Raw genomic sequence first — 14647 nt, forward strand, 5'->3', positions numbered from 1 at the left:
GTTCATTTCGTGTTAATATAGGCCGGGCGGCTCTCCGAAATCATGACGTTCGCGCGCTCCCGGCACGCTTGATATCTTATATGGCAATAGGGTACTGACAAAATTATCGAACTTAACATATTAAAACCATGTTTTTTCTATCCAGGCAAGCACTACAGTAAACTTGTAGACTGGATGGACTCAAGCGGGAAGGAAATTCTCCTCTGGCAACAAATGATGGAACGACCCGGGTTATCGTCCCGAAAGCGAAGAGAGAAAGAAGACAGGATAGGAGAAAGCCAGCCGTTCCGAGAACGAACCTTATCTGTTTAGGATAAAATCTGCCCCGGGCGGGAATGGAACCCGCGACCTAGCGCTTCAAAGGCATTACCCTCCATTCTAGTTAGGCTAGAATACCTTGTTTGTCCTGCTCGAACGAGACTAAAAAGACTCTTTGTCCCAGCAGTCTAAATAAGGTCTACCTAGGCTGGCTTAATTTATTTACTTTTTCATTTCCAGGCACGGAGTGACTCAATGGCCAGCGTGGGAACGACCCAATTTTTGGGTGGAAAGTTGCATCCCTCTACGATCTTCCCTCGAGTTTAGTTCGCCGATAAAAAGCTGAATTCCGCGATAAATTAGCTGAATTCCGCTGATTATGCGACAGCAGACCTAAATTCCGCTGATACACGATTACCGAATTTTACTGATTCTCGAGAAAATGTGACTTTGGTGAAACACTAAATACAAAGCTGTTCGAAATACACGATTACCGAATTTTACTGATTCTCGAGAAAATGTGACTTTGGTGAAACACTAAATACAAAGCTGTTCGAAATAGCAAAATTCCTCTTTTACTTAGTAATCTCAGTATTATAGCTAAATTTTGCTGTTACTCAATAAACTCAGCTGAATTTGGCTAAACGCGCTGTAGGTATCAAACGAAATGAAAAACAAAGTTGAGCTATTCAAAATAGCTGAATTATGGGTGTGTTCTAACTACACTGTAGGACATGATAAGTGCTTTTGAAGCACTTTATTTACGGTCATTTTTGGCCTTTCTTTCTTAATTCTTTATACCTCGTACTTAAATACTAACTCAGCTGAATTTGGCTAAACGCGCTGTAGGTATCAAACGAAATGAAAAACAAGTTGAGCTATTCAAAATAGCTGAATTATGGGTGTGTTCTAACTACACTTTAGGACATGATAAGTGCTTTTGAAGCACTTTATTTACGGTCATTTTTGGCCTTTCTTTCTTAATTCTTTATACCTCGTACTTAAATACTCCCAATCCCAATACTTAATTACGCTATTTTTCCCTTTGATAAATTACTTTTTTGCTTTATAAAGACATCCAATATCCGCTGTAAAGTGGATTTAAATCCGTCCTTTTTTCCTCTAATCTCATAACTATTTAGTTTTTTTTTTTTTTTTTTTTTTTTATGTAGGGAGGTTTTTTTTTTTTATTTTTTTTCATATCCTTTTATTTTTTTTTTTTTTCATGTAGGTAGGTTTTATTTGTATATCTTTTGTCATATCCTTCTATGTTTTTCTCTGTGTTACGATATACGTAACCGTAAGAAATTTGTTACACGTACCTACATGCCTACGTAACGAAATACGAATTTATAACGAAAATATTTTTTATGAACTATTAAACGTTTATGTGATATTATCCATCCATTTTTTATATGAAATTTATGTACTTATTTTTTATGATAAGTTATAGGGACTTATGTAATATTTCCATTCCATTAGGTAGGTCCGTTTTTGATTTCCAATGTTCCATGATTTTTTTTTTTTTTTTTTTTTTTTTTTTTTTTTTCTTTTCGATGAAAAGATTTTGGTGTTTTGAGAAAGAAGTTTTCTACCTATTCTACTCTTATGTGTACACTTTTTTCTCTTTTCTGGCAATCTTTCATGTGGATAACCATTATTAAACATTCCATCTAAACTTGATTCAATAACTTGATTGTGTTGGATCTTAAGGTATTTTCTTAGCTTTGTTTCTACGATTTTTTTTTTTTTTTTTTTTTTTTTTTTTTTTTTTTACAACAATGATAGGGACATTGATGAGATCACGAAGTTCATTGTGTACTGCCTGGTAAAGTTGAATAGTAGAGATTGCCTAGGCAATAATCCCGAAATTAAAGAGAGAAGGAGGATAGGATAAGATAAAGCCAGCCATTCCAAGAATGAACCTTACCCTAAAGTTTGCCCTGGGCGGGAATCGAACCCGTGACCTAGTGCTTACGTGGCAGACACTCTACCTCCCTAGATAACTAAGCTGGCAATTTTTACTTTGTTAATTCTTCCCTCCCATTTCTCTCCCTCCAGGAAGAGGCTTGTAAGAAATGTTTCGAGGAAGTCGTGGACAATCTGTGCATCGTGTTTGACCTGAAGGATTTTGGTCTGAGCTGTATGGATTATCAGATGATCAAAAACCTGATCTGGCTACTATCCCGGCACTACCCAGAACGGCTGGGTGTGTGTTTGATATTGAACTCTCCCACTCTGTTCTCTGGATGTTGGACTGTCATTCGAGGCTGGTAAAAATAGCATTACAAAAATAGACGTTTGTGTTTCATTTTAGCTAGGCATAGACCTTGGACTTTTTTGTATGAGCGGCGTGGCCAGCCACTCACCTGACTCACCATCGACAGGTGGACCTGATCAGGTAGGTGTACCTGATGGTGAGAGACTGTCCTTTAGATTAACTAGAACGGAATTTTCTATCTGTTTTCACCAAAAACTCCCGAGCGATTTGTCCGATTTTGTTGAGATAAAGGAAATTTGCTGGAAAAAGTGTCTGTTTTTGCTGGAAAAACATGGAAATCAGGGATTCAAGGTTGGAGGCCTATGGATACCCTGTAGGGGCCTTTTCTTCTTCTGAGTCTGAGTCCTTAAATAGGTAGGTTGGTATATTGTTTATCCGATTTGATACTCGGGTCTTTTCCTACCCAAATAATATTTTTCGGCGAAAAAAAAAAAAAAAAAAAAATTTTTGTTCATAGATGTGCGGTGAATTGAACTTGAGGTTGTTGTACATCGGATGGAGGATGTTTGTGGAACTGTGGAGGGTGTTTCATGTTAGGGTCAAAGTGTTGATGTTGCACCTGTTCGTGGCCTTGGTGCATACCCCTTTCCATTTATAATTTCAGATCATTTGTACATTTCAATTATTTAGAGAAATGGGCGACCAAGCAACGGCAGCTGAAGTTAACGAGGAAGATTTCCAGAAGTTGAAAGAACGAATGAAAATGATATCTGATGCTGACCCACTTCAATATCACAATGACTTTTCACTGAAACGATATCTCCGGGCTTTCAAACAGGTTGACCCTGCATTCCAGGTAGGTACCTACTTGACCTTTCAAAAATGAGAGTGTTTCATGAGCACACTAAGTTTGGGGTTATTATTTAGAAGTCACATCCGTGGAAAAGAAAAGCTCCTTTTTGTATTTAACCTAACCCTATAATAACACTAATCACTGCTCTAAACATTCTAGGCTATTCTGAAAACAAACAAGTGGCGCGTAGAGTATGATGTGGCCTCCCTCACCGACCAAAACCCCATCATCAAGAGCCATCTGGAGAAGAATAAGGCCCGAGTTCTCAAACATCGGGATATGAACGGGAGACCTGTGATCTACATTCCAGCGAGGAACCACAATGCTAATGATAGGGACATTGATGAGATCACAAAGTTCATTGTGTACTGCCTGGTAAGGTTGAATAGTAGAGATTGCCTAGGAAATAATCTCGAAATTAAAGAGAGAAGGAGGATAGGATAAGATAAAGCCAGCCATTCCAAGAAAGAACCTTACCCTAAAGTTTGCCCTGGGTGGGAATCGGAACCCGTGACCTAGTGCTTACGTGGCAGACACTCTACCTCCCAAGCTAACTAAGCTGGCAATTTTTACTTTGTTAATTCTTCCCTCCCATTTCTCTCCCCCCAGGAAGAGGCTTGTAAGAAATGCTTCGAGGAAGTTGTCGACAATCTGTGCATTGTGTTTGACCTGAAAGATTTTGGTCTGAGCTGTATGGATTATCAGATGATCAAAAACCTGATCTGGCTACTATCCCGGCACTACCCAGAACGGCTGGGTGTGTGTTTGATATTGAACTCTCCCACTCTGTTCTCTGGATGTTGGACTGTCATTCGAGGCTGGTAAGAATAGCATTTGTTTTAAAGAGTTTTGATAGAGGGAACTGTATTTGCTAAGGTCTTATCGTCCCGAAATCGAATAGAGAAGGAAGACAGGATAGGAAAAAGCCAGCTGTTCCGAGAACGAACACTATCCCATTAGGATAAAATCCGCCACGGGCGGGAATCGAAGCCGCGAAATAGCATTTGTTTTGAAAAGGTTTGATAGAGGGAACTGTATCTGCTAAGGTCTTATCGTCCCGATATTGAAGAGAGAAGAAAGACAGGATAGGAAAAAGCCAGCTGTTCCGAGAACGAACACTATCCCATTAGGATAAAATCCGCCACGGGCGGGAATCAAAGCCGCGGCCTAGCGCTAACAATGCAGACGCGCTACCAACCAAGCTTACTAGGCTGGCAGGAGCAGAATTATAAACTCGCTAAGTCGCGAGTTCGATTCCCTCCCGGGGCGTATTTTATCCTAAACAGATGAGGTTTGTTCTCTGAACGGCTGACTTTCTCCTGTCCTGTCTTCCTTCCCTCATCACTTTCGGGACGATAAGACCTTAGCAGTAACAGTTCCCTTAAGGAAGGGGGAATATGAATACCTACCATATTTCAAAAGTAATATATCCTAAACCTAAACCACCCAATGCTTGCAGGACCCCTGAAGCCCGCCGCGTCGCGTGGTCTGCCACTGTCATAATATATGCCAGTGGTTGTGAACTTCGTATCTGGGAGGTTGATGGTTCGAGTCCAAGTTGAGTCGTGGAATTTATCGATGCGTAATAAATCAAATGACATTTATGGCAAGCATTTAAGTATCTATCACGTATATCATATCTACAATGATGATATTGAAAATTTACATGAGCATACTATAAGAGAATGAAACTGAAATTATATTTAATGAACTCCCCATCCGTGGCACAAGCTCCGGCTTTTACGGATGGGTATACCATTTGTTAACAATTTATTTTGATGAGAGATTTGTTCTGAAAAACCAATAAATGGAAACTTATAAAATAAAATAAATAAAAATAAATAAATGTTATAATTCCTTTTCCTCTTATTTCCAGGTTGGATGAAAAGACATCAAGCAAGGTGACATTCGTCTACAATGAGATGGACTTGTGCAAATATTTGATCCCCGACATCCTACCTGACGATATGTAGGGCTAGTAAAACTCCCTACACCTTCTACTCCCTCCTTCAGTGCCAATCAAAGTACTACTCCATTCCTTTCTTCATTGCACTTAAGGTACAATACTCTACCTGACGATATGTAGGGCTAGTAAAACTCCCTACACCCTCTACTCCCTCCCTCAGTGCCAATCAAAGTACTACTCCATTCCGTTATTGCATTTAAGATACAATACTCTCTTCGTTGTATCTCAACTATCGTCTTTCTAATCCTGCCCATAAAAGTCCGTTCCCACCTGTCGTTCCGAAAAAATATCGTGTCGTGTGTAGTAGAAATACTCTCATTTGAATTACATTTCCTACAGGACATTCGAAAAAAATCGGGTGAAACTCACGACCAGTGGGAATGGACTCTAAGCTAATAACACAGTGAAGGAATAACAATAAAATAGTATTAATAGTGGAAAAAAAATACAAAGGACAACTTTTTTTTTCAGTTGATGGACAACCGTCGCATCGACTTTGTGTGGACACAGCTAAGATTTCAAATGACGCCAAAAAAATAGTCGCTTAAAGTCATCTTCCTCGTACAATAGTACTTTGAGCTGCAAATCAAAAGAAAAAAGAAAACCAATTCATACGAATAGATAGGGAAATGAGTTTTGTATTGTGGATAGATTTGAGGTTTTGTACACATTAGATCGATCAACTAGAGAAAGCGGATTGGTCAATCACTATAAAAACTTAAAACAAAAGAATTACTTTACTTTCAACACCAGATACTGGCTGAATGGTTATTTTAAATGGGGTACCCCAGAAATGATTTATACCTGCTTGATGATTTTTAAACAATAGACCGGAATGAATGAAAAAGAAAAGTGATGACGTAAAATTAGAGGAAAATTTTGCATGTTTTTTTTTTCCTTTCATTGGCAATTCATTATGGTTTCATAAACTCGCATTTCATTGCCCTTAGTACGATGTTTTCCTCAAAAACATAGAGCAATTGAGAGGTCTATTCCTACACTTGATAATATTTGTAAACAATTTAAATACTTAAATGTTCTAAAAAATATTATTTTTATTTTTTTTATTTGTATTTAAGTGTTCTAACATTGAATTAGAAGATTATTTTAGATTTGGCTAAACTAGGAAAGATATCTTACTTTAGTAGAATAGATAGCACCTAATTATATGCCTCGTATTAAACTGTGTCATAGAGATACATAGGTACCTACATTCTTTTATTCCATAGTCTCTTATTTTCTGAGGAAGTCTATGCGATCCGTATAATTGTGTCTTGTGTTCTAAGGAAGGCTAAAATTGCGAGACTTGCAAATGAATAGGCTACTGCCATTTAACTATGCTAATTCTGTGTTCCTGTTATAAGTACGCCTCTTCTGTGTACTATACTTTAAACCATTTCATTTCTGGGGCACCCAAGAGTAATTATGTTTACAGGTTCACTGATTCAGTGTACAGTGTTTAATTATGAATTAAAAATGTTTAATAAATAATTACCTAAGACAAGGTAGGAATATGTACAATGATTAAATAGGTCAGAAAAGAACTAATGCTAAATTAAGGATACGTAGGTACTGTAAAAGGTTTGTACAAGATTTTTTAATACAAGTTTTTGGAAATTTCCAAGCCATGACTTTTTTGAGATTTGTAGAACAAATTTATTAATAAAGGCCCAGGTCTTTAGGTCCATATTGAAAATTTTGTTAAAGTATGCCCAGAGACCGTGTTAGAACACTCTCCGTTCTTAATCCAAGAACAAACATTTCAATATAAAGTTCCCAGCCTAAGCGTCCCAAAACTTGTATTTCAAGATTTTCAAGTAATAGAAATAATTTGCTAACCATATCAACTAAAATCTATGCAGGTAAGTAGAAGACATTGATAACTGAAACAGATAATTCAGATTTCTACTTTTTGAACTAAAAATATTACAATATCACAACATGGTTTAGAAAGAAAGAGAGAAAATCTGTTAGAAAATGAGCAGTGGACATTTTCCTCATTTTGACTAATTTGTTCAAAAGTAGATGAAAATATTCTAGGTATGTACCCATATTACAATGAAAATATAATGAAATATAATCAAGTAAGTACTTTTAATAAAGAAATAAGTATTTACAAAAAGTTAAGAGCCCTTTTACACTCCGTCGGACCGTTTCGTCCTAGTTATAATTTTCTATTTTCTTTATAATAAAACAAAACTTTTCAGATAACACCTACACCTTGTACGAAAATACGAAGTTGCGTAGGCACAATTCTCAACGAAATGGACTGTGAAAGGGCTCTAAATATCAGGGATCTTATTCAGGTTTCCCTTGAATTCTCAAGGAAAGAAATTCATAAACAATTTATCGGTTCTGCGAACAAACCAAGATTGCCTACACAGTAGACAGAAAGTGATTCTTTTACCTATATATATATGTGTGTGTCAAGTCCACGTTATTTACACAATTTTGTACATGAAATAAACTGGCAAAGTCGCAAGACAATACGCATTCAATGAAACCGCAGCTTTTCACAAGACATATATTTGACTTGTGTTCCCCCCCCTCCATAATTATTTATTTAAAGGTGTGTCCACACATACCGTCGATCGCCGAGGTGAATTTGTGTTGTCGAGATAGTGTGACGTCGATCAACGGCCGGTCGACTATGTGTGGACGAATCTTGATATTATTTTGACCAATTATTCCTATGTTTAAGTAGTGATTTGATTTACTTTGATAAATTCACCTTAGAATTAATGAAATTTCCTCTATTTTCTCGTGAACTAGAATAGAAGTTAGAAGAAAAGTTTGGGCAAGATCTGCAAAGACAGCTTTGCAGATCAGTGGTTATCACACTAGGCTTGCATCTTGGAGTATCCTGTATTCCTTCCCTCATCACTTTCGGGACGATAAGACCTTAGCAGTAACAGTTCCTTTAAGGAAGGGGGAATATGAATACCTACCATATTTCAAAAGTAATATATTCTAAACCTAAACCACCCAATGCTTGCAGGACCCCTGAAGCCCGGCGCGTCGCGTGGTCTGCCACTGTCATATATGCCAGTGGTTGTGAACTTCGTATCTGAGAGGTTGATGGTTCGAGTCCAAGTTAAGTCGTGGAATTTATCGATGCGTAATAAATCAAATGACATTTATGGCAAGCATTTAAGTATGTTTGACACATTCTATATCACAATATTATAATTCCTTTTCCTCTTATTTCCAGGTTGGATGAAAAGACATCAAGCAAGGTGACATTCGTCTACAATGAGATGGACTTGTGCAAATATTTGATCCCCGACATCCTACCTGACGATATGTAGGGCTAGTAAAACTCCCTACACCCTCTACTCCCTCCCTCAGTGCCAATCAAAGTACTACTCCATTCCGTTCTTCATTGCATTTAAGGTACAACATTTTCTTCGTTGTATCTCAACTATCGTCTTTCTAATCCTGCCCTTAAAAGTCCGTTCCCACCTGTCGTTCCGAAAAAATATCGTGTCGTGTGTAGTAGGAAAGTAGGAATACTCTCATTTGAATTACATTTCCTACAGGACACTCGAAAAAAATCGGGTGAAACTCACGACTAGTGGGAATGGACTCTTCAAAGGTAATAACACAGTGAAGGAATAACAATAAAATAGTATTAATAGTGATTATACTGCTCGAATCCGGAGTATATTGCGCTAATGCCATAAGAGCTACCCATTCTTCTTCTTGTTCTGCGCCTTTTCCCATGTTCAGACGGGGTGGGCGTTTTTCGTCAGCCCCTTAATCAGCCCTAGCGTAATTGGTTTTAAATTAACTGGCAAAGTCGCAAGACAATACGCATTCAATGAAACCGCAGCTTTTCACAAGACATATATTTGACTTGTGTTTCCCCCCCTCCATAATTATTTATTTAAAGGTGTGTCCACACATGCCGTCGATTGCCGCGGTGAATTTGCGTTGTCGAGATAGTGTGACGTCGATCAACGGCCGGTCGACTATGTGTGGACGAATCTTGATATGAAACTAAACTCACTTGGTTTCACTGTGGTTTCGCTCTCTACTGGTTTCTCCTCGGGATACTCCCGTGTTATATTCCCGATGACTCGCCAGCCTTGGTTCTCAGGATTGGACAAGCTCGGTTGGAAGGGTGCAAGGAAGTCTTGTGTTTCAACGCCTCCCGTTGATTGTTTCTCAACATTGCGATGGTTGTCTACTGTTGCGTTGACATGTGGGACGTACCTATTCACCATGGAACCGGTCTTGTTGATATTATTTTGACCAATGATTCCTATGTTTAAGTAGTGATAATTACTTTGATAAATTCACCTTAGAATTAATAAAATTTTCTCTATTTTCTCGTGAACTAAAATAGAAGTTAGAAGAAAAGTTTGGGCAAGATCTGCAAAGACAGCTTTGCAGATCAGTGGTTATCACACTAGGCTTGCATCTTGGAGTTCTCGGGTTCTATTCCCGGTAAAGACGAAGTTTATACAACTCGGTTCTTGTATTTTGGGCTAGCATGCCTTTAGCATAACACACAGAAAAAGTACATTTACTTCAAGTGCTTACCCAAAACGCAGAAAATGGTCCCAGTTGTGCAGTTGTTCGTGTTCCTAGATTCATAACCACGAGAATTGCAGTTCAAATCCCGACAAGAGCGTAAAAAAGTAAAAATAGTCAGGGGAAGTATTATTTCGTAAGATTAACTTTTTTTCTTTCCTTGGCTGGGATTCGAACCCATGCCTTAACCACTACGTTACCGAGGCACAAGTGCTTACCCAAAACGCAGAAAATGGTCCCAGTTGTGCAGTTGTTATGTTCCCAGATTCATAACCACGAGAATTGCAGTTCAAATCCCGACAAGAGCGTAAAAAAGTAAAAATAGGGGAAGTATTATTTCGTAAGATTAACTTTTTTTCTTTCCTTGGCTGGGATTCGAACCCATGCCTTAACCACTACGTTACCGAGGCATAAGTGCTTACCCAAAACGCAGAAAATGGTCCCAGTTGTTGTGTTCCTAGATTCATAACCACGAGAATCGCAGTTCAAATCCCGACAAGAGCGTAAAAAAGTAAAAATAGTCAGGGAAAGTATTATTTCGTAAGATTAACTTTTTTTCTTTCCTTGGCTGGGATTCGAACCCATGCCTTAACCACTACGTTACCGAGGCAAGTTATTTATAGTCCAGTAGGTAGCTACCCTATGCCTCACTTTATAGTACAAAATCTTTTGATCAAAATTAGCATTTCTTTTGTAAGATAAATCTAATTTTATTTTTACTCTTAGTTGATTTAAATCTAATTATTTTACTTTTCACCTGTGACTCCACTGTATTAAGGATGTGTATTTAACTATTTTCTTAAACCTTTATCATTTTACGAGTATTTAATTGTAAATTATTTTTCTATTTGGTTGATTTTAGTTAGGACCATTAGGTAATTCTATAGATAAGTTTCATTAAATTTATATTCCACATAGTTACCACGAACCCATGAAAGCAACTACCTAAGAAAGCTCCTAGCTAGATTTTCAAAGACCAAAAGAGTGCAATTTTGTAAAATACTTAATTTAGTGGATTTTTTGAAATTCTCAATTTAAGGGTCACGAACTCCACTTATACTTTTAGCATGGTTTTATTTAACAGTTGTGACGTCACAGTATATCTGCAAAGGTGTTTAAACTGTTTAGTGACGGGAGTTTTACGCTTCATATAAATTTAAAAAAAAAAATCGAAAGTTTACTAGGTAGGTACTCGTATGTACCTAAGTAAAACCATGTTTCTTTTTATTATTAAGATTATTATTATCATTTATTTTTTAAATAACTTGTTTCTTCCCTTATGTTAATTTTGTTTAAATCAAGTCACCTGTGCATCGTCATTTTGTTTGAAATATTAATGATATTAATTTCTCATTTTTAACACGATTTCATTAAATATAACTAATTTTCTAAGGATGAAATCCTTAGGCTCACCAACACCTACACTTTTATTTATTTTTACTACAAGTTTGAAAGTCGGTTGTTTTTCTCCCTCGAATCTGAAATCGTTCCTTTTTGTTTCGAGTAGGTACTTAGTTATGTAGAAGCTTTAGTACCTACAGTTTTACTATAAGGAATAAAAAACGAGTTTTCATAGCGAATCGCTTCCTAGTGACCCAAAAAATACAATCCCGACCCAAAGTTGTAAGTAAAAGCAGATACAAAAAGATATCTTTAGTAGTTTAGTCTGCTATTGCCATTCGGCGAAAGCTAAAGCCGTTAAAATAACAACAACAACAACAACAACAACAACAACGTTGTAAGTTTGCCGAGAAATGAATGGCTTATCCTTAATAATAATAATAATAGTGCTTATTTATACTGCTCGCATAGGACTGAAAAGTCCCTTTACTCCAGCAGTAGGCTACTACTATTATTGTGGTCAAACTCTCAAATTATATGAGGATAAAATTCCATACCTCGGCTGGGATTGAACCCACGCCCTCCTGTTTACCAGGCGAGCGCCTTGACCACTACACCACCGAGGCAGGTGGTGTAGTGGTAAATAGAAGAATTAAAGGAGAAGGAGCTTTGCACAAGGTCCATGCCGACCTTTACTGAAAAAGAAGTAACAGAAAATAACTTTTCGAACTTCATGGGACTTTTGTATTGCACAGATTTTAGGTACTGGAACTGAGAAGGCATATGATGGTAAATGAAAGGTAAATATTATTTTAGGAGTCACTCGAAAGCTCAAGGCGGAAATGTAGGGCCGTGTGAGTCTGGAGCTAATTTTGACAATGGACGGTAGGATAGTTTTGTCTGGAAACTCTCCATCGGAGAGGACAAAGGGGGGAAATATCTGTGACTTTCCCCTTTCCTACCTCTGTCCTAAATTTCCCACCTCTCTTTCTCCCTTTTCCCCTCGACTCGCGACTGCTGACTACCTCTCTCTTTCCCTCTGCTGCAGTACCGTGAAGTCTCTTCCCTTGACTTCTGTCCCCTGTAGTATTTTCCCTCGACTGCTGTCCCCTGTAGTCTCTTCCCTTCGACTGCTGTCCCCTGTAGTCTTGTATTACTTAAAGACAGGTTTATCCGGTATGGCAGAGGCAATATATCACGATAAAACATAATGTTTAACTTGAGTTAATAGATTTGAGGTTTTGTACACATTAGATCGATCAACTAGAGAAAGCGGATTGGTCAATCACTATAAAAAACTTAAAACAAAAGAATTGCTTTACTTTCAACACCAGATACTGGCTGCATGGAAATGGTTATTTTAAGTAGGGTACCCCAGAAATGATTTATACAATAGACCGGAATGAATGAAAAAGAAGAGTAATGACGTAAAATTAGAGGAAAATTTTGCGTGTTTTTTTTTGCCTTTCATTGCCCTTAGTAGGTACGATGTTTTCCTCAAAAACATAGAGCAATTGAGAGGTCTATTCATACACTTGATAATATTTGTAGACAAGTTAAATTAATGTTCTAAAAAAGATCATTTTAGATTTGGCTAAACTAGGAAAGGTATCTTACTTTAGTAGAATAGATAGCACCTAATTATATGCCTCGTATAAAACTGTGTCATAGAGATACATAGGTACCTACATTCTTTTATTCCATAGTCTCTTATTTTCTGAGGAAGTCTATGCGATCCGTATAATTGTGTCTTGTGTTCTAAGGAAGGCTAAAATTGCGAGACTTGCAAATGAATAGGCTACTGCCATTTAACTATGCTAATTCTGTGTTCCTGTTATAAGTACGCCTCTTCTGTGTACTATACTTTAAACCATTTCATTTCTGGGGCACCCAAGAGTAATTATGTTTACAGGTTCACTGATTCAGTGTACAGTGTTTAATTATGAATTAAAAATGTTTAATAAATAATTACCTAAGACAAGGTAGGAATATGTACAATGATTAAATAGGTCAGAAAAGAACTAATGCTAAATTAAGGATACGTAGGTACTGTAAAAGGTTTGTACAAGATTTTTTAATACAAGTTTTTGGAAATTTCCAAGCCATGACTTTTTTGAGATTTGTAGAACAAATTTATTAATAAAGGCCCAGGTCTTTAGGTCCATATTGAAAATTTTGTTAAAGTATGCCCAGAGACCGTGTTAGAACACTCTCCGTTCTTAATCCAAGAACAAACAATATAAAGTTCCCAGCCTAAGCGTCCCAAAACTTGTATTTCAAGATTTTCAAGTAATAGAATTAATTTGTTAACCATATCAACTAAAATCTATGCAGGTAAGTAGAAGACATTGATAACTGAAACAGATGATTCAGATTTCTACTTTTTGAACTAAAAATATTACAATATCACAACATGGTTTAGAAAGAAAGAGAGAACATCTCTTGGAAAATGAGCAGTGGACATTTTATTCATTTAGAGTATTTAGACTAATTTGTTCAAAAGTAAGTAGAAAACGAAAATATTCTAGGTATGTACCTAGGGTAAATGTACCATTTATTCGCCCACCTAAAAAACTTACCATTTATTGGCCCACCTGTACCATACGCCACATAAGTCTGAACTGGACGAACTTTTTCAAGATCCAATTTCATCAAAAGAAAGGGCTTAAAGACTGCTATCGAACCAGTGCTATTCAAAAATTGTAGTCATAAAAACAAAAATTAAAAAAATAAATGTGGGCAGGTGGGCCAATAAATGGTACGTTTTTTAAGTGGGCGAATAAATGGTACACTTACCCTAAGAGGAAAAACTTACTTTAAGAGTGTGCTAGATGTAGTTTTGACTGGCGCGAACGACATGTTGTAACACATACTTTTTGCGTTTAACCTAACCCTAACCTAACACTGGTCACTGCTCATTTGGAAAATTCCTTTTTGTGTTCAACCTAACCCTACAATAACACTGGTCACTGCTCATTTGTGCCTTTAACCTAACCCTAACCTAACACTGGTTACTGCTCATTTGTGCGTTTAACCTAATCCTAACCTAACACTGGTCACTGCTCATTTGTGCGTTTAACCTAACCCTAACCTAACACTGATCACTGCTCATTTGTGCGTTTAACCTAACCCTAACCCAACACTGGTCACTGCTCATTTGTGAAAGTTCCTTTTTGCGTTCAACCTAACCCTACAATAACACTGATCACTGCTCATTTGTGCGTTTAACCTAACCCTAACCCAACACTGGTCACTGCTCATTTGTGAAAGTTCCTTTTTGCGTTCAACCTAACCCTACAATAACACTGATCACTGCTCATTTGTGCGTTTAACCTAACCCTAACCCAACACTGGTCACTGCTCATTTGTGAAAGTTCCTTTTTGCGTTCAACCTAACCCTACAATAACACTGATCACTGCTCATTTGTGCGTTTAACCTAACCCTAACCCAACACTGGTCACTGCTCATTTG

General features: G+C 37.3%; 2 protein-coding genes across 2 annotated transcripts in view; one reads left to right on the plus strand and one right to left on the minus strand.

The window, feature by feature from the left end:
* Nucleotides 1–3151: 3151 nt before the first annotated feature.
* LOC103516816 (CRAL-TRIO domain-containing protein C3H8.02) lies at nucleotides 3152–5551 on the plus strand. Its single transcript, XM_008481804.3, has 4 exons — nucleotides 3152–3335; nucleotides 3492–3707; nucleotides 3942–4153; nucleotides 5209–5551. Exons 1-4 carry the CDS (start codon nucleotides 3174–3176, stop codon nucleotides 5303–5305), a joined length of 687 nt encoding a protein of 228 aa, XP_008480026.1. The 5' UTR covers nucleotides 3152–3173; the 3' UTR covers nucleotides 5306–5551.
* A 3718-nt stretch (nucleotides 5552–9269) lies between these two features.
* The window catches only part of LOC103516818 (flocculation protein FLO11-like), a 36345-nt gene continuing 30967 nt past the window's right edge, over nucleotides 9270–14647 (minus strand). Inside the window, 1 exon segment of the mRNA XM_026829115.1 lies at nucleotides 9270–9562. Within this exon segment, the coding sequence (XP_026684916.1) occupies nucleotides 9270–9562 (293 nt within the window).

The sequence above is a fragment of the Diaphorina citri genome, unplaced genomic scaffold (genome assembly GCF_000475195.1).
Source record: "Diaphorina citri unplaced genomic scaffold, Diaci psyllid genome assembly version 1.1 scaffold1673, whole genome shotgun sequence".
In the NCBI taxonomy this organism is placed as follows: Eukaryota; Metazoa; Arthropoda; class Insecta; order Hemiptera; family Psyllidae; genus Diaphorina; species Diaphorina citri.